This window comes from Lipotes vexillifer, unplaced genomic scaffold (genome assembly GCF_000442215.2).
Source record: "Lipotes vexillifer unplaced genomic scaffold, Lipotes_vexillifer_v1.1 scaffold629, whole genome shotgun sequence".
Taxonomy (NCBI): domain Eukaryota; kingdom Metazoa; phylum Chordata; class Mammalia; order Artiodactyla; family Lipotidae; genus Lipotes; species Lipotes vexillifer.
Window position 1 is genome coordinate 2,115,447 of NW_006774188.1, and position 22,064 is coordinate 2,137,510.

At 36.4% G+C, this 22,064-nt stretch overlaps 1 protein-coding gene across 1 annotated transcript in view; it reads right to left on the reverse strand.

The window, feature by feature from the left end:
- The window catches only part of FUT8 (fucosyltransferase 8), a 159,639-nt gene that overhangs the window by 95,020 nt on the left and 42,555 nt on the right, over window positions 1-22,064 (reverse strand). Inside the window, exons 2-3 of the mRNA XM_007449024.1 lie at window positions 13,158-13,273; window positions 12,879-13,041 (exon numbers count right to left, since the gene is read on the reverse strand). Coding sequence (XP_007449086.1) covers window positions 12,879-13,041; window positions 13,158-13,273 — 279 coding nt within the window. The remainder of the gene's footprint in view (window positions 1-12,878; window positions 13,042-13,157; window positions 13,274-22,064) is intronic.

Genomic DNA, 22,064 nt, shown 5'->3' on the forward strand with positions numbered 1-22,064 from the left:
CTTTCCCTGCTGTATTTTTCTCCAAGCAATTATCATCTTCTAATATATATCATTTACTTCTTTGTTTTATTATCTTTCTCCCCCTACTAGAATTTAAGCTCCATGGCAGCAGGGTATTTTTCAAACTCCTCTCCCTGCTCCCAAACCAGCATTTAGAACAGTGCTGATCACATAGAAAACGTTCAGTATATATCTTTGAATAGATAACTGAATGAAAAAGTGGCAAAAATTTTCAAGAATTTTCGATGAGATAATATTGAGAATTTTTACCTTTCACAAATCCAATTCTGTGCTAGAGAATTTCTGGGAATAATCTGTAACTAGTAATAACTCCAGCTTTACTCCTTCTCTGCACTTTATATTAACTCTTCTGTTCCAGGAATGCTTATAGTATATGTTATTTGCTTGTGAAAATTATAAAGTTAGAAATTTATTTCTATTTATCAGAAAGTATACAGCTGTCCCTTGAACAACTCAGGGGTTAGGGGTGCTGAACCCCCTACAGAGTCGAAAATCTGCATATCACTCTTGAATCCCCAAAAACTTAACTACTAATAGCCTACTGTTGACTGGAAACCTTATTGATAACATAAACAGAATTAACACATATTTTGTAATGTTATACGTACAACAATCAAAATGTTATGCACCAACAAATATCAAAGTAAGGGGTCTGGAGTACAAAAATGTGGACTCTGTTCATTGTAAATATGCAAAATCAGAAAGATTTTGAATCAGAAGAAAAAGAGCTTTGAGAGCCAGACAGATCTATCTCTCAGTTTGGGATCTAACTCTTACCAGCTTTGTGTCCTAGGAAAGTTATTTTGACATCTCTGAGACATAGTTTCTTCACTTTAAAATAAGTATTATAAAACCTTCCACACAGTTTTTTAAAAAGGATTAGTGATAATACAAACAAAGTAGTGTATGTGGTGGCTGCTTGCTACAGACTGAACATCTGTGTCTCCCCCAAATGCATCCATTGAAACTTAATGCCCAGCGTGATGGTATTCAAATGTGGGGCGTGTGGGAAGTGCTTAAGGCATGAGGGTGGAGCCTTATGAATGAGATTAGTGCTCTTGTAAAACAGATCCCACAGAGCTCTCTAGCCCCTTCTACTGTACGAGGGTACAGTGAGAAGGCACTGTCTATGGAGCAGAAAGAGGGCACTCATCAGACACCAAATCTGCCAGCACCTTGATCTTGAACTTCTCACCTTCCAGAATTGTGAGAAGTAAATTTTTGTTGTTTAAAAGCCACGTAGTCTATGATACTTTTTTGTCATAGTAGCCCAAACAGACTAAGACATTGCTATTTATGCTAGAATGCCTCAGAGAGTTGCTTCAGAACTTTTACCTTGTGTCTGAAGAGTACCTACTAATAATTCCACAACTAAGAGGAAAGATCAATTGGGTATGAGGGTGACAGTAATATGTGGGACTGACAGCCAGTCAGAAAAATGACCCAATACTCAGTGCCTTATAGCACCCTGAAGAAAGGGATTGATCAGTGAGGACTCATTTAACAGATGATGAAACCAGCCCTCAACAACTGTGATTTATCTAGGAGTACATGACATAGTCTCAGTTCTCTTCTATTCCTGGTTCTTAACTAGATGTTAAACCATTTAGGAGCAAAGCAATGGAAGCCCACTGGAAAAATAATTAAAGTCTTATTTACTATCATAGAAAATCATCAGAACTACATACGATTAACAGAGAATACCTGATAATAGCCCCTTTGAATAAAACAAAACTATTAATAATATGCAAATAAAAATTCAAAATCATAGCCGCAGTTTAGAATATTCACCCAACTAATAGTGGAACAGCTTTATACAATGCTTTGGGATAACAGGGTCATCTGTGAAGCATTTCAGGCATTTGTTCAATGTGTCAACATTATCCATGCACAGGACACTTCACAGCTTGGCTATTTCCATGTTTACCCTTTTAAAATAGAACAAGAGTCTAATACGTGACACTTTATCTGTTTTTATATGTATTATTCCCACCTAAGATTCAAAACATTTCTTTCATGAAAAAGAGTAATTTTAGTTGGAAAAACCATATCTACAACTTACTGCCTCCTTTAAGAAACTGACTTACAGTCTTACACACTGAATAGATGTTCAAGTTTTTTTCAGATTATGAAACTGAGGCCCCTATGGGCTATTATGTAGCCTGTGGTATTATTTTATAGTTGCTGTGGGAAAAGTTACCACTCATGAAATTGTGTGAGTTGCTCATGGAAACACAGGAGATGTCTTTCCTTACAATGGTGTTACAGGGCTAAGCTGAAGTTTATTTAAATTATTTTCTCAGTTTTATAGGCCTCTTTTCCATTACTCTCATCATACCCATTATTTTTCACATTTCATAGGTTTCATCATATCCAAACATGGTCATTTGCTTTTTCCTACCAATCAAATAGGAGTGATCACAAAACTTGTTGAAAGTCTCAACTTTAAATAGCAGTATTGTTTCTGGAGATGTAGTACAGTGGGATAAATAACCAGTCTATCAGCAAATGCCTGTTGAAGGAATAAAGGAAATTAAATATGCTCTGCATGGCGTTACATTAAATTAAAGATACACACACACACACAGACAAATAGCATTACATTCCATGACAATCAGTATATAGCCCCAAGCAGGTACAAAACTACATTAGGTGTAATTTAGAGGGGAAAATTCTTTGAAATATATAAATTGGCATGGTTTATGCTTTCATGTCATAGTAATCAAGCCATCACTTTACCACTGGGAATGAAAGCTGATCTCTGTATATTTTAATAAATTAGAAAACATAAAAGTGAATGTTTTTACCAAGTTACATCACTACTAAGTCTTAGCCATCAGTTATTTATATTTATCCCAATATCTGTCAAGAAAGTGGAATAACCACTTTATAACTAGAAGACCAAAAAAAGTACACTAATTTTTTAGATAATGCAGTCAGAGTCACAGTATAAGTCACTCTATTCCAACAGTCAACTAAAATTAAGCTTCCTTTGTAAAACTTTTTTTCTTGGCCTCCCCACTGGAGACCATGTAAGGAAGACAAGCCCAGGAAATGACTTTAAATTCAACCTACAGTTGACCCTTGAACAACACCGTTTGAACTGTGCGAGTCCAGTTATATGCAAATTTTTTCAATAAATATCGGAAAAATTTTTTGAGATTTGAGACAATTTAAAAACACTCACAGATGAACTGCATAGTCTAGAAATATTGAAAAAGTGAAGAAAAAGTTAGGTATATCATGAATGCATAAAATATATGTAGTTACCAGTCTATCCTTACATAGGCATAAAGGCATTAAATTCTATAACTTAATATAAAATTAATAATGTGTTAGTTTTCTTACTGTTTTATAACTTTGCTTTCAAAGAATTACATTACCATACAGTAATGCCTTCCTCATAACTGGAGAAACTGCATATCAGCCGATCATCACAGGTAAGTGTTTTTTTAAATTTAACAATGTTTCCAATACTGTATTATGAATATGATTGTAAAACTGTATGCCAAAAAAATTTTAAAACAATTCATTTATTAGTGTATAGGCTAGGCTACCATGAAGCAATCATACTGATTACACTATGTCCTTTAAAGCAATCATTGCTGTTACAGGTATAATGCATGTATTGTTACAGCTGCACATAAATGAATTTTTTTCATGTTATCTTTTCATTTTTGCTTTTAATGTTAGTAATACATATAATATCTTCAGTGTTTTGTATCATATAAGACAATATAGATGTAGGTACTGACAGACAATTCATCTTGTAAACAGAGGACATAAACTTCCAGTATCAATAAAGATAGTACAGTGCTGTAAATGTATTTTCTCTTTTTTATGATTTCCTTAATAACATTTCCTTTTCTCTAGCTTATTTTAAGACTACAGTATATAATACATGTAACATACAAAATATGTGTTAATCGACTGTTTGTTATCAGTAAGGTTTCTGGTTAACAGTAGGCTACTAGTAGTTAAGTTTTTGTGAAGACAAAAGCTATACGTGGATTTTTTTACTGTGTAGTGGATTGGTGCCCCTAACCCCTGCATTTTTCAAGAGTCAGCTGTAGTTCTTTGCTAATCCAATAATGTTTAGATGTTACCATCCTGCAAAATTTGTCACCTTTTAGCCAAAGACATGAGGATAATCAAACAGAAAGTTTCAGTTCTGGCCCATTATTGGGAAACATGGTGCCTGAAAACCATTCTACAGAAATTCCGGATTTTCAGTGACTCCATTCTCAACTCAAATCTCCTAGAGGTATCCCTCAAGCTGGTAATCTGGATGTCTTGGTTTTGACTATGAAGATACCAAAAAATCTAGGACGTGGGTGGTGAATCTAAAGGCCTGAGGTATTGAAGCCTGGGAAATACAAACCCAGGCAAAGTGCCAGCAGAACAGTGCTAGTCATTTGAGGGTAGAATACACATGCCTCAAGATAAGTGATAGACTAGACCAACATCTGTGACTCTAAAAGAAAGCCAGCTATGACAGGCATCAAAACCTCTTATTCAAAAACTGGACTACATTTATGTTCTTTGTATTTTCTGTTAATTTTCCTATTTTTATACCTTAATATTCACAAAACTCTTTTTAAATGTTGTAGTCTGTCTCAATTATGCCAGTGAAGAACCACAAGGAGAGTATTTTGCTTATACCTTATTCAAAATGTTGAAGAGGGAAGTTCTCCCTGAGGGCCAGCACAGAGCAGATATAATTCAAGGAAGAAAAGTCCAAGGTGAAGGAACTGACATTTATTAAAGTAAATGTGACTAAGGGAGGCTACACCACAGAGCCTAATCCATAGGTAAATATGGATCAAGGGCAATACTTTGGTTTGCTCCTGGGGCAGAAGTAAGCAGTGCAAAGGATAAAAATGTGACCAGGAGACAGATAGGCAGACAATGCTCCCACTGTCTCCCATGTTGTCTCAGCAGGAATTTTAGAATACCACCATTCTGACAGCTCACATGGGTGTAGAGGAGTCCAGAAGGGCAACAACAAATACAGCTCATACTACCACATAAGGCAATAATTATGCTATTTGGTGACTGATGTCCACTAGGCATATGTTTAGGTTCCAGATCTTCCTTTTGAGCACTGTGACAATCTCCCCTTACCTGTGCCTTCCTTGGAGGATCGAAGAATTTTCTATTTATATACTCTTACAGGACTTTCTTTGTGCAGGTCTGACTAGAGTCTACCAGAACCTACAATGTGTCAGTGACTGTGGAAAGTGTTTTATATATTTTCCCACATTTAACCATCACAATGCTGTAATACAGCAATTATATCTCCACGTGTAGAAGAGAAAAATAAAGCTCAGAGAAGTATTTAGCAATTAAGAGAAAGGATTTTAGAATATAACAGCTCTGCCACTTACTTGCATAAGCTATCTAAATTCTCTAGGGCTGAGTATAACTTTATTTATAAAATGAGGAGGCTATCAATATTACTATGTTGACAAAATAAGATAATGAATGGAGAGCCTTTATCACAGTGAATGGCATGTAGGAAATCCTTAGTAAGTAGTTTTTTGTTTTGGGGGTTTTTTTTGCAGTACGTGGGCCTCTCACTGCCGTGGCCTCTCCTGCTGCGGAGCACAGGCTCTGGACGCGCAGGCCCAGCGGCCATGGCTCACGGGCCCAGTCGCTCCACGGCATGTGGGACCCTCCTGGACCGGGGCACGAACCGGCGCCCCCTGCATCGGCAGGCGCACTCCCAACCACTGCGCCACCAGGGAAGCCCAGTAAGTAGTTATTTTTAATGTCAAAATAATTCTTGGGTTCGGAAACCACACCCAAGGAGATGTAAGGTGGGAGCAGGCAAAACAGAACTAGGGCCACAAGATGAGACATACTTTTCCACCTGTAGGTTCTCCTCCCAATGCAAATTCTATTTTAGGGGAGAATGTTCCCTTACACAAGATGGAGAATCACAATGTGGCTGACAGAAACTAAGTGATAAGCAGAATAAGGACGACTTCATATGACAATGTCTCCCTTTGTCCAAGGATATTAAGAGAAATGTTCTAGTACCACTTAAAAATAAGCCTGGATTCCATAGTAGAAAAACAATCATACAAAAACATTTTGTCCAAAGGAATTAAAAGCTGGAGAACGAGTATCTACATTCCAGCTTAATGTAAGAATCAATTAAATCACACATCAAAGAAATTAAGTGTGTATGTAATGAAACAAAAAACAAAGAACAATAGATTTGAAGGTTCACATTTCAAATTTTCAAGAGTGAAAATTTCAATTCCTGGACCTTTCAAAGACAGTTGAGTAGAGTCCACCTTATAAAGAGAGTGAAAACACGAGCTACTGGACCACAATGGTTATGACCAGCAATTCTGATCAAATAGATCCATAAGCTATTAACCTACCAATCTTGCCCTATAACCTGTCAGATATTGTACCCCTTATCTGATTTGAAGTGCTTTTGTTACATAGTCCCCTACACACAGTAGCAAAAAGCCAATCAGCTTAATTAGCCATAAGTATCATTCATCATTTTGGAAACACAGCTGATCTCAGTCTTAGCAAAGCTGCTTTACATATTACTGATAATGAGATGATGCAAACCAGGCAGGAGTGATGAGATTGCTACTTTACTAGATTGTTTCTCAATAGTTTCAGTCAACTTAATTGAGAAATAGCTCATCAGTCCTGTAAGCCCTCCTGCCCTTTAATAATTAATATAATTTAAAATAAGAAAGAAGCAACTCCAGTAACTATTTCATAAACTGGTGTTTGGCACCATAAAGATGACAAAAAGAGCCAAAGCGACAATGATTAAGTTAAATGTATCTCTGGACAACCAAAAAGCGTGGTAAGACAAACTCTTCATGACACCCTCAGAGGTTGAGGGCCAAATCTATGAGGCTGTAAATTCAAGCACTGAGGCTACAACTACTACATAAATAATAAAACCGTAATGACAAAAATAATCACTCTCAATTGCTGATTTCCCTCTTGCTATTTCAGAGAGACAGCCCAGGGTCAATTCATGATCAATGATATCAAAAGCACCAGGTAAATGTGACTGTATTACTAAGAAGTGTGGTCACATACAATCATTAGAATGAAATCATCAACTGAAAAATCAAATAATACTAATGTTTGAGATCAGTACAGCAGGTAATAATAATATGCTACTCTGTATTTATTTATTATACCATCAGCCCCTCTAAATTCTTTAAAAACCTTCTAAAAGACAAAGAATATTACTAATTAACTAGCAGTTGATCACCCAACTGTAGCAGCAGGCAGGAATCAAGCTCTATTAGATACTAGCTCTCAAGTAATAGCCTAATCAGATCAATAACATTTTGCTAAAAATCTCAGGTGAGCTGAATCCCATATCAAGTATGATATTTGGCATCCAACCTGCATTAATGACAGGTATTTTGAGTAATGAACAGTGGGAGCCACATTCTAGAAAAGAAACATGGTCCCCTCACTAAAAGGAACAGCATCAAGTGGGGAGCAAAAGAAGAGTCTTTCCCCACAGTTTACAGATAGGTCCACTAATCTACAGAGGAATGTGATTTTTTCCAAGAAACCTAGACAACCTCTATCAGTGGTGAACGCATAAAGAGAACCAGGGATTCTGTAGAGCTTTAGTTTTCAAAGACCAGCAACTTCAACATCACTTACGAATGTGTTAGAAATGGAAATTCTCAGGCCTCACTCCAGACCTACTGAATCAGGAACTCTGAGGATGGGATTTAGCAATCTGTATTTTAAGAAGCTCTCCAGGTGCTCTTGATGCCTTGCTGAAGTTTGAAAAGCACTACAGTAACAACAATGACACAAAATTTCTTAACAATTTAGGACAGAGCACTTTTGGCTTCCCTACTTTCTAATTTACCTATGTGCTGAGAAGAGACTGTTGTGAGATATGCCTCTATCTATCAGATGATAAGTAATGAATTGCAAGTATCTTCAATAGTATCTATGACCACGACTTTACAAGTTAAAATGTTTGGAAACTAAATTTTTCTACTTAGTATGACAATTGAGGACATTAGCAATATTTGTGATTTATTCAACATTTAGTTTTTTATATTTGGGTTCTAGGAAATTTATTTAGAAAATAAATGAGTTCTGCTCCTAAAGTTGACTTAGTTAAAATATACCTTCCATAATAACAGTGCAATAAACCATTCACATTGTTCACACATATAAAAAGAAATCTAATATACACTAATAAACATATATAAAAGGATTTCTGATTTATATACTTTAGGTATGGTGTATTACCTTTTGAAGAATTAACATGAAAGATATGCAATTTTACTTACCACATTAAGCTATAAAGGTCTAAGAGGCAATAAAAGCTGAGTATGAAAGATGTGTAAAAAGTAAGGATACATTCATTTTTTTTCCTTTTCAATATTAAACTGAAGTCCCAGTTTTGTCGGTAAAGCAAGTAGATAGATTGACTCCAAGAGCTCAGGGTCATCAAAAGAAAATAATATTCCATATTCACTTTACTCTTTCTCCTCTCCTTGCAAGGAGAGTAGTACCATGGAATAAGACATAAGATCTAAACCAGTTCTCTGAATCTAACAACCTTAATAAGTTGATGATGAGGCGAAGTGGGATTTTTTTCTCCTCAATTTTAACAAATTTTTAGATGCATTTAAGAAACTACTGAGCAAAGAGTCCACGAAATGTAAACAAACGATTAGATGTATTTGGTAAGCAACATTATTTTTTATCATTCGCATTCAATTAAAAGAAAGTCCATACTTCATTGCTTAGAACCAGAATTACGCTCCAAATCAGAAACACTATGATTGTTTTATTTTTAGTGCTTCATATATAACTGAAGTCTCAAGACTACTTTTAGATACAGGAATCACTTAAATCCTCCAAAGCAAATCAAACAGGAAGTCAAGGGCACCGAGTACAAAAATCCTTCTATGTCAGGTTTTCTTCCAGTCCCATCACGCTTCCTATCAGCCCATTTCCTTCCCTATATATCCTTGACTTCTAACAGATACTCTCTGTTTTGCAGAACCCACTGTTAAAATTAACTGGAGCTTCCAGTTTTATTCAGAGGTAAATGACTTTACTCCTATAACTTGCCCTTCATACCTTTTGGGATTCTCAATTACAGGAGAATATTTTTACCTCAATTACTTAATTTTCTTTAGTTGCATAATATTCATAAATCTTTTAATAGAACAGGATTATTTTTACAAGGAGGTACAAAGTGGAGTGTGAAATAATCAAAGAATGCACATACATGCCTCCCCAGCAAATAAAAAAGACATAACTTACTGAACACTAACTAAATAATGAGTGCTTAGTACTGTAGGGTAGAGAAGAAACTGAAGTTAGAGTTCCAGTCCTCAGGAGATTATACGTTGTCAGGGAAAAAAGCCAAATTGCTACAAAAGAAACAATGATGTCCATTTATGAAAGCTGTCCTCCCAGGAAATTACAAGTCCTCAATTACTTTTGAGTCCCCCATCTCCCTATATTAGATCAGTTACCAAGTCCTGCAGCTTCCATTTTTCGCGCATTTATCCCTTTCTATTCCTACTACCAGCTACTCAGGTCCAGAAGCTCATTATCACTTACTTGGACTTCTGTAAAATCTTTCTCATTTCCTGACAACAGACTTTGCTTCACACAGCTCTCAGAATGAGCCTTCTAAAATGCACCAGTAAGACTTGTATCCAGAATAAATGAAGAATGCTTATAGCTCAATAAAAAGAAAAAAAAATCCCCCAAAATTAAGCATGTGATTTGGAAAAGACACTTTACCAAGGATGATATATGAATGGCAATTAAGCACATTAAAAGATGCTCAATATCATTAGTAAGGAATTGCAAATGAAAACCATTATGATATACCACTACACTTCTGTTAGAATGGTAGGAGGAAAATGTAAAAATTGACAATACCAAGTGCAACAAGGATACAGAGCAACTGGAACTCTTACACCCTGCTGATGAGAATACAAAATAATACTACCCTTTGGGAAACAGTTTGGCGACGTCTTAGGGAATTAAACATTCACTCCATACATCAGCAGTCCCCAAGGGACCAGTTTCATGGAAGACAATTTGTCCACAGACAGGGTGGGGAGGAGGGGGGTTCAGGCGGTAATGCGAGCGATGGGGAGAGGCAGATGAAGCTTTGCTTGCTCACCCGCCACTCACCTCCTGCTGTGCGGCCCAGTTCCTAAGGAATTGCCATGCATGACCCATCAAACCCACTCCTACGTATTAATCCAAAAGAAGTGAAAACATGTTTCCACAAAAAACGTGTATGTTAATGTCTATAGTAGCTTTATATATACATAATCGCCAAAAAATTGAAAACCCAAATGTGCTTCAACTGGTGAATGGATAAACTAACTGTGGTAGGTCCATACAATGGAATATTACTTAGCAATAAAAAGGAATGAACTACCCATACACAAAACAACATGGGTGAATCTCAAATGCATTATACCAAGTAAAAGAAACCACACTCAAAAACCTACACAGTGTGATTGCATTTACATAAAATTCTGGAAAAGGTAAAATTATTGGGGCAGGACACAGATTGGGTGACTGCAACGGACTGGTGTGGGGGTGGGGCGGTGCTGACTCTAAAGAGGCAGAAGGAATTTTCTTGGGGTGGTAGCAGTGTTCTGCATCTGGATTGCAGTGGTGGTTACAAAACTATGAGCATGTGTCAAAACTCACAGAACTACAGACTAAAATATGTGTATTTTACTGTAAATAAATTAAGCCACAATAAAGTTGATTTAGAAAGGAAAAAAAGGAGGATCAGTGTTTCTATCAGAACAAAGTTCTAAGATAGAAAGAAACCCCTTCTGAAGAAACAAAAGTCCATAAGTTACTTCTCTATAACTGATGCCTTTCTAAACCAAAAAATGATGAGTGATTCAAAGGGAAATCTGAACAAGAAAACTGATAGACTCAACCTCTAACTGATTCTTCAGAGAATACAGACAGTCCAGAGACAACTTGTACACTATGATTTGGGCAAGTGTGAAAAGAAAGTGGGGATTTTTGTGTACTGTAAAAATCACGAGAGACAAACAAGTCTGTTTTAATTTTAATTCTTACACTTATCTTGGAAATTACCAGTAAGACAGCATATTCTACATACATACAAATCCTCTCTATTTGTACATTCATTACTATAAAGGTTATTTCTCTAATGTTTGGTTGTCCTTTGCTCATTATTTGTATCACTGCATTCTAATCTGGCTGCCTGGAGTTAAATTACTACCCTGCGAAGCTGTATCCCAAGCTCATTATAATTTCTGCTTAAGACAGCAAAAGAAATCGACTTGGATATTTTGGGTACCTTTCCTTTTTTGTTTTCAGTGAAATATTATTATTTAACATTTACTAAAAGGTAGTGTCAAGAAACATAATGTATTTAAACCGGAACTCACAAAAAACTTAACATTGATTTACATCAACTTTTCAGGGCCCAACATTTTTCATTTGTACATGTTTTCCAATTTCTACATATAGTCACAACATATATGCACAAAATAATTTATAAGTAATTATTTTAATTTGGAAGAGACCAAACAATGAAATACTCAAGTAATTAAATCACTCAAACTTTAAAATGAAACATTCTATCAGTAGTCAAGAGCCAAAATTATCCTTTAAATACCATACAGGCTTCCCAACTCAAATCCTCTTCAGATGTACACTTTCCTATAAAACTGCAATAAGCAAAGCACACAAGCACACTGTTCCAAATAACATAACTTTGGTGCCTAGAATCAGCTTAGGGTAGAGAAGCATTAAGGACAGAATTAGTAAGTATTTGGTCCAGTGGTCTAAGTATGGCTTGATTGCAAGCTAAGCTAAAAATTTCAAAGGGACTGCCAAATCTGTGGCCTAATAAATCAATGCCCCTTGAAATTTATGCCATCTTATTGCTGTAGATTCACTAATGCTAAAATGATTCCAATAAACTGACAGATTTTATTTGTAATTTCACTTAAAACAACAGAGCAATGTTTCACAATCACTACAATATTGCTGATGATGTTAATATATATGAATCTGTTGGTTGGGGGTAATTCTTTTCCTCTTCATAGTGGTAGGTTGTGTTAATACAACAAGTTTTCTTCTATTGCTCACTAAGGAGACAGTAATTGCCAACAGAATCGTACTGGGAATACAGACTTGCATAAATAATAGTCCAAAGGGCAGGTTTTACATATCTATAATGATTCTCAGATACATTTTGTTCTGCATGAACACACCAACACCGAAATGTGTCCTTTCCTATGGAGGATAAACTCCATATTTTCAGAAATGTGCAAACAAGAGAAACAAATTTAACTAGGCAGATTTCAGGTTCTTCTTTCTAGCAACTAAATGGAAAAGCAATTAACAGAATGCTCCTTTTTATCAAAAACTTATTACCCTTTCACTAAAAGCCCTAAAAAGTTGCTATTTTAAAGTTTTCAATGCTTCAGTTAGAAACATAACTGGCAGCCTCAGTATGAGTTCCAATGAATGTACTGTAATGTAAAACTGTACATGTCATTTCAAATATTGGTTGTATAATAAGGAAGTTTAAAGAAGATACTTTAATGCATTGTTGGCTGACACCACTATCTTCTGAGTTTATTTAGGGTATAAAGATTTCTAGAAATTCATTTAAAATAATATTTTCTGGTGATGAACTACATTTGGCAATTATTCTCCACTGAGCCCTCAGGTACTCTACTGCTTCTAAACATGGTAGGTATCATTTACCATTCAGCAGGGAAATTAACAAAAGTCCCCATTTCCCATTCTTAGATTATAATCTTTACTAAACCCCAAATGAAATGTAAATGTAGTACCTTTCATGATGTCCCAAATCTGACAGAAATTCATCTGCATGTCTTTGGAGTTCATTTCCTTCAAAATTCTTTAATTTCTTCAACTCACTTTGTAGAAAAAACCAGAGCTCTTTAGCTCCATTTTCAATCCTCCTCCTTAGGATTTCATGATCCTTCCCAAGACCTGCAGTCAAAGAATAGAGAGCATCAGCATTTCCAACATTTTGATGAAAGGAAATTTTCAATTATTTGTGCTAATGTCCATAGATTGAAGAGGAAAAACAATGTATCATTACCTACCATTTCTAGTTTGTTTCTTATAATTTTCAATCTGTTCTTTGGCCTTCACAAGCTGCTCTTCTAAAGCACGAACCCTTCCTGAAGCTGGCCCCTGATCAATGGGGCCTTCTGGTATTCTGTAGTTCAAGGAAGAAAATGTAAACATTTAGCTTATAAATTATGCAACAAAATACATGTTTACTTTGCTAAAACATTATTTATTGGTAACTCTAGAAGTCACTGGACCATATCATATATTAGAAGTACCAAATGAAATTCTTCTCTCCAAAGCTATAGGGTAAGATGTAAACACTGGAATGAAACTGAACAAACACACACAAATAAAATCTAGCTCATAGATGTATGATCTTCTAGGAATTAAGGAACCTGTAGAACTGTCTCCTAAAAACTTTCATCATACAACTTAGAATAACACCATCAGTGGCAAAGCGATCAATTCTTCATTAGTGCTGAGAATAACAAAGTTGAAGGAGAGGGTGACAAAAAGGCTTAAAAGGAGTAAGAAAGCACATAACTGAACCTGTGTCTATGTTCAAATAGCAAATGCAAATTATTTCTAAATTAACTATAATATCAGATATAAATCTGTGTTCCGATTCATGAACTCATGACCTCAGATTACTAAGCATGGGTTTTATAAAGAAGGGAAAGACAAGAATAGAAGATGAAGTATACCAGAAAAAACACCTGAAGATTAATGTTCTGTTTACATCAGGGATGGAAAATATCAGTCAACAAGACAAAATGTTGGAATATAGCAGAGGAACTCCAGGATCCCTTGCTTATATTATCAACCTGTACAGCTTCTTTCCAATCTGCACTTGTTTCTAACATATTTTGTTTTTATGTGACTTTTGGCAGTATTCTGTACTCCATTATGGCCATAAAAGATATCCACATCCTAATCCTGTAACCTGTAATGCTACCTTAGGTGACAAAAGAATCCTTATATGTGTGATTAAGTTAAGGACCCTGAGATAGGGAGACAGCCCTGGATTACCCAGGTGGGCCATAATTGTAACCACAGGTGTTCTTAAAAGAAGGGAGTAGAAGGAAATTTTATTATAAAAGAGGAGAAGGCGATGTGGTTAATTAGTTTTGAAGATGGAGGAAGGGGTCATGACCAAAAAATGCAAGGAAGGCATCTTTAGAAGCTGGAAAAGGCAAAGAAACAGATTCTCCCCTAGAGCTTCTCTAGTGAATGTGGCCCCACTGACACCTTGGTTTTGCCCCAGTGAAACTCATTTCAGACATCTGCCCTCCCAAACTGTAAAAGAATAAATTTCAATTTATTCTGTTTTAAGCCACAGAGTTTATTGTATGTGTTACAGCAGCTATAGGAAACTAATACATATACACATATTTACATACATGCATACATATACCTATATACTTTTTTTTTTTTTTTTTTTTTTTTTTTTGCGGTACACGGGCCTCTCACTGTTGTGGCCTCTCCCGTTGTGGAGAACAGGCTCCAGATGCGCAGGCTCAGCGGCCATAGCCCACGGGCCCAGCCGCTCCGTGGCATGAGGGATCTTCCTGGACTGGGGCACGAACCCGTGTCCCCTGCATCGTCAGGCGGACTCTCAACCACTGCGCCACCAGGGAAGCCCTACATATATACTTTTGAAAAAATATTAAGAAGATTAAATAATGGCTGATTTTTCTTCCAAAATCTATTTAAAGGAGAAACTGCCTCTAAAAGTACGAAGCACAGTGTCTGTCAATAAAGCTTAACAGGAATATTGTATCTGGGGTCAGTCATTCTACAGATGAGCTGTAATATCAAAATTCCTGGGATATCTATTCTTAACATCACAATCATTTTGGGGAAACAATTTCTAAATTATACTTGGCAGAACTTAAACTTAGCTATCAACCTGAGGAGAAAACTAATACGAAGAGGGCAGACAGCAGAAGCAAGAAGAACTACAATCCTGCAGACTGTGGAATGAAAGCCACATTCCCAGAAAGATAGACAAAATAAAAAGGCAGAGGGATATGTACCCGATGAAGGAACAAGATAAAACCCCAGAAAAACAATTAAATGAAGTGGAGATAGGCAACCTTCCAGAAAAAGAATTCAGAATAGTGATAGGGAAGATGATCCAGAACCTCAGAAAAAGATTGGAGGCAAAGATCGAGAAGATGCAAGAAATGTTTAACAAAGACCTAGAAGAATTAAAGAACAAACACCTAGAAGAATTAAAGAACCAACACACAGAGATGAACAATACAATAACTGAAATGAAAACTATACTAGAGGGAATCAATAGCAGAATAAATGAAACAGAAGAACGGATGAGTGACCTGGAAGACAGAATGGTACAATTCACTGCCATGGAACAGAATAAAGAAAAACAAATGAAAAGAAATGAAGACAGCCTAAGAGAGCTCTGGGACAACATTAAACAAACAAACATTCGTATTATAGGGGTCGCAAAAGGAGAAGAGAGAGGAAAAGGACCCGAGAAAATATTTGAAGAGGGAGTGGCACAATATATTAAAAGTGATGAAAGGGAAGAACCTACAACCAAGATTAATCTACCTGGCAAGGATCTCATTCAGATTTGACGGAGAAATTAAAACCTTTACAGACAAGCAAAAGCTAAGAGAATTTAGCACCACCAAACCAGCTCGGCAGCAAATGCTAAAGGAACTTCTCTAAGTGGGAAACACAAGAGAAGAAAAGGACCTACAAAAAGAAATCCAAAACAATTAAGAAAATGGTAATAGGAACATATACATCGATAATTACCTTAAATGTGAATGGATTCAATGCTCCAACCAAAAGACACAGATTTGCTGAATTGATACAAAAATGAGACCCATATATATGCTGTCTACAAGAGACCCACTTCAGACCTAGGGACACATACAGACTGAAAGTGAGGGGATGGAAAAAGATATTCCAGGCAAATGGAAATCAAAAGAAAGCTAGAGTGGCAATACTCATATCAGATAAAATAGACTTTAAAATAATGAATGTTACAAGAAACAAGGAAAGACACTACATAATGATCAAGGGATCCATCCAAGAAGAAGATATAACAATTATAAATATATATGCACCCAACATAGGAGCACCTCAATACATAAGGCAAATGCTAACAGCTATAAAAGAGGAAATAGACAGTAACACCGTAATAGTGGGGGACTTTAACACCTCACTTACACCATTGGAAGATCAACCAGACAGAAAATTAATAAGGAAACACAAGCTTTAAATGACACAACAGATCAAATACATTTCATTGATATTTAAAGGACATTCTATCCGAAAACAGAAGATTACACTTTCTTCTCAAATGCACATGGAACATTCTCCAGGATAGATCACATCTTGGGTCATAATTCAAGCCTCAGTACAGTTAAGAAAACTGAAATCATATCAAGCATCTTTTCTGACCACAACGCTATGAGATTAGAAATCAATTACAGGGGAAAAAATGTAAAAAACACAAACACATGGAGGCTATAGAATACGTTACTAAATAACCAAGAGATCATGGAAGGAATCAAAGAGAAAATAAAAAAATACCTAGAGACAAATGACAACAAAAACATGACAATCCAAAACCTGTGGGACAACAAAAACATGACAATCCCAAACCTGTGGGATACTGCAAAAGCAGTTCTAAGAGGGAAGTTTAGAGCAATACAATCCTACCTCAAGAAACAAGAAAAATCTCTAATAAACAATCTAACTTTATACCTAAAGGAACTAGAGAAAGAAGAACAAACAAAACCAAAGTTAGCAGAAGGAAAGAAATTATAAAGATCAGAGCAGAAATAAATGAAATATAAATGGAGAAAACAATAGCAAAGATCAATAAAACTTAAAAGCTGGTTCTTTAAGAAGATGAACAAAATTGATAAACTGTTAGCCAGACTCATCAAGAAAAAGAGGGAGTGGACTGAAATCAATAAAATTAGAAATGAAAATGGAGACGTTACAACAGACACCGCAGAAAAACAAAAGATCGTAAGAGACTACTACAAGCAACTCTGTGCAGAAGACAACCTTGAAAATGGTAGTCATGAAAATGGAAAACCTTAAGAAATGGACAAATTCTTAGAAAGGTATAACCTTCGAAAACTGAACCAGGAAGACATAGAAAATATGAACAGACCAATCACAAGTAATGAAACTGAAACTGTGATTAAACATCTTCCAACAAACAAAAGTCCAGGACCAGACTGCTTTACAGGTGAATACTATCAAACATTTAGAGAGGAGCTAACACCCATCCTTCTCAAACTCTTCCAAAATACTGCAGAGGAAGGAACACTCCCAAACTCATTCTACGAGGCCACCATCACCCTGATACCAAAACCAGACAGGGATACTACAAAAAAGAAAATTACAGAACAATATCACTGAGGAATATAGATGCAAAAATCCTCAAAAAAATACTAGCAAACAGAATCCAACAACACATTAAAAGTGTCATAAACCATGATCAAGTGAGATTTATCCCAGGGATGCAAGGATTCCTAAATAGATGCAAATCAATCAATGTGATACACCATGTTAACAAACTGAAGAGTGAAAACAATATGCTCATCTCAATAGATGCAGAAAAAGCTTTTGATAAAATTCCACACACATTTATGATAAAAACCCTCCAGAAAGTGGGCACAGAGGGAACCTACCTCAACATCATAAAGGCCATATATGACAAACCCACAGCAAACACTATTTCAATGGTGAAAAACTGAAAGCATTTCCTCTAAGATCAAGAACAAGACAAGGATGTCCACTCTCACCACTATTATTCAACATAGTTTTGGAAGTCCTAGAGAAGAAAAAGAAATAAATGGAATACAAATTGGAAAAGAAGTAAAACTGTCACTGTTTGCAGATGACATGATACTTATACATAGATAATCCTAAAGATGCCACCAGAAAACTACTAGAGCTCATCAATGAATTGGCAAAGTTACAGGATACAAAATTAATGCATAGAAATCTCTTGCATTCCTATACACTAAGAACAAAAGATCAGAAAGAGAAATTAAGGAAACAATCCCATTCACCACTGCAACAAAAAGAATAAAATACCTAGGAGTAAACCTACCTAAGGAGGTAAAAGACCTGTACTCAGAAAACTATAAGACACTGATGAAGGAAATCAAAGATGACACAAACAGATGGAGAGATATACCATATTCTTGGATTGGAAGAATCAATATTGTGAAAATGACGATACTACCCAAAGCAATCTACAGATTCAATGCCAACCGTATCAAATTACCAATGGCATTTTTAACAGAACTAGAACAAAAAAATCTTAATATTTGTATGGAGACACAAAAGACCCCGAATAGCCAAAGCAATCTTGAGGGAAAAGAATGGAGCTGGAGGAATCAGACTCCCTGACTTCAGACTATCCTACAAAGCCACTGTAATCAAGACAATATGGTACTGGTACAAAGACAGAAATATAGATCAATGGAACAGGATAGGAAGCCCAGAGATAAACCCACGCACCTATGGTCAACTAATCTATGACAAAGGAGGCAAGGATATACAATGGAGGAAAGACAGTCTCTTCAATAAGTGGTGCTGGGAAAATTGGACAGCTACCTGTAAAAGAATCAAATTAGAACACTCCCTAACACCATACACAAAAATAAACTCAAAATGGATTAAAGACCTTAATGTAAGACCAGACACTATAAAACTCTTAGAGCAAAACATAGGAAGAAAACTCTTTGACATAAATCACAGCAAGATCTTTTTTGACTCACCTCCTAGAGTAATGGAAATAAAAACAAAAATAAACAAATGGGACCTAATGAAACTCAAAAGCTTTTGCACAGCCAAGGAAACTATAAACAAGACAAAAAGACAACCCTCAAAATGGGAGATAATATATGCAAATGAATCAACAGACAAAGGATTAATCTCCAAAATATACAAGCAGCTCATGCAGCTCAATATCAAAAAAAGGAACAACCCAATCAAAAAATGGGCAGGAGACCTAAATAGACATTTCTCCAAAGAAGACACATAGATGGCCAAGAGGCACATGAAAAGCTGCTCAACATCACCAATTATTAGAGAAATGCAAATCAAAACTACAATGAGGTATCACCTCACACCAGTTAGAATGGGCATCATCAGAAAATCTACAAACAACAAATGCTGGAGTGGGTTGGAGAAGAGGGAAACTTCTCACACTGTTCGTTGGCATGTAAGTTGATACTACGGAGAACAGTATGGACTTTCTGCAAAAAATTAAAAATAGAATTACCATATGACCCAGCAATCCCACTACTGGGCATATACCCAGAGAAAACCATAAATTCAAAAAGAATTTTTCAATGCAGCACAATTTACAACAGCCAGGTCACAGAAGCAAACTAAATGCCCATCGACAGACGAATGGATAAAGAAGATGTGGTACATATATACAATGGAATATTACTCAGCTATAAAAAGGAACAAAATTCGGTCATTTGTAGAGACATGGATGGACCTAGAGACTGTCATACAGAGTAAGTCAGAAAGAGAAAAACAAATATCATATATTAACGCATGTATGTGGAATCTAGAGAAATGGTACAGGCGAACCAGTTTGCAAGGCAGAAATTGAGACACAGATGTAGAGAACAAACATATGGACCCCAAGGGGGGAAAGTGGGGGTGGGGGTGGGGGGATGTGGTGGTGGTGGTGGTGGGATGAACTGGGAGATTGGGATTGACATATATACACTAATATGTATAAAACAGAAAACTAATAAGAACCTGCTGTATAAAAAAATAAAATAAAATTTAAAAAAAGATGAAATTTTTAATACCTTTTGTAGCATTTTTGTATAACAGATGAAGCCAAATTAACTGTTAATTACTTGACCACTTCAGAATGCATGTTTAGTAAAGAAGCTCCTGTTACAGTTATATTAGAGTAAATAAGGTATTCTATAATTTCACATGAACTTGTATGCACTAACACTGAACGTTAGCAGGAAAGATGGCCATCCTCTAAGCATGAGTTTTCCAGGCTACAGAATTTGAATTAAAAAAGCCTTCATTTGTATACAAACAACAGAATAATGATAAAATGAAGAGAGTTGTTAGGTGCACAATTACCCAATTTATGAGCACAAATATGTATACATTCATAAATGAGGCATTTCCTGGTATATAGTTTTTAGAACTTGGCTCTTACTTTCTGAATTAGATGGCTGGGTTTTAGGAAATAATTTCAAACAAAATAAAAGTACCACCCCTTGTAATTTATTCAATATTTTAGCAGCAATATACCATAGGATAAGCATTTCCTTTTCAAAATATACTTTAGTGATACAAAATTTCACAATAGAAAGATATGTCTAGGTCCTCCTTTTTATCTCATTTTTTCATACGTTGATGGAATAATGTTAGAGGAAAATAGGCATGAAGAAATAGCATAAGGTCTTTTCGGCAGAGTTCCATTAAGTACTAATGCCAATTTAATTCTAATAAAATAGAAATGAATTAGTGATTTCTAATAATTCATTAGATTATTAGTGTTGCAATAATCTAATCCAACTGTGGATAAACTATAGGTAAAGGAAAGTAATAGAGAAGTCAATGTAAAAAATGTACAGAATAAGGACTATTGGAAAGGACTATTCCTTCCAAACCCCATAAAGAAAAAAGTCAGTCTGCAAGAACACTCTCTTTATCTGAATATTTAGGTAATTGAATGTTTTATTATATTCACTGTGCAAAAAGGTATATAGAATGTCTTCTGGCCAAGACGAAATAACAGAGATCAGATTTACCATTAAGCCTGAAACAACTGAAAACCCAGATAAAGTGTATGAAACAATGGTTTAATAAAACTGGAAGCAGGAGAAAGATGGATGGCAAAATATGTGGTTCCTGAGTTCAGTCCCCCTCAGGGAAAGGGAAACTAGCAACTATCCATAGACAAGATACCTTTCTGAAGATCCCAGAACAAAGGGGTGAGTCTGAAGCATCCCTTTCGACCACAAAATCTGAGAAAAACAGCATGAGAATGGTAAGAGGAGTGTTTTCACTTTGACCACAGCCCCCCCCCCCCACCAAGGTCAGTTCAGTGCTGCACTGAGGGGATCCCCTGGGCCTAAAGTTTTTCCTGTGGGAAAAGGGGAGTGCAAGAGGACATGAAGCTTCCCCAGCATTCCAGATACTTCCTGGGAGTGATACCGAGCAGGGTCCTGTGGAGCTCCTGGACACAAAGCTTTTCTGTGCCCCCCATTTCTTTGATGACAATCAATAGCCTTCATCAGCCTCCATGACATTCCTTGAGTTCCAACAGGCAGATTCAGGCAGTTGTTAACTAGGGATGGGAGGGGATACAAGACCAGGGAGAAACAAACAGTCAAGAGAAACAACAGTGCAACTCTGGGGGCAAGGTCCTGGTTCCCTATCAAAGGATACACAAAACAATGTCTTTGAGTTGTTTTGCAGATACTGAAACCCCCTCCAGGTGGGAGAAGTTAAGATTAACAATGGTATGTTGTCCACAAGCATACAGACCCTAGACCAGCTGGAACCTGAAGGTTGATGATGCTGACTCCTACTCACCCCATCACCAACCCATCAGAAGAATGTCCACATGCTGATCATGCCCTCTTTAAACCATTACTATATAACTTCTCAGTAACCTCTTCAAGTTGGGCCACATAGTTTTTCAAAGCAGTAACCTGCTGTGTCCCCCTGTGCCTGGCAAAGTAATAAAGCTATCCTTTTCTACTTCACCCAAAACTCTGTCTACGAGATTCGATTCGGCACCGGTGTACAAAGAAGCTGACCTTTTGGCAACAGGAGGCCCACTTAAGCACTCACAGGGATTATCACGGCAATCAGTTAGAGAAGGGGAAAGGGGCTCACAGCAATGAATGTGCGAATCCTGGCAGACTGCATTCCTG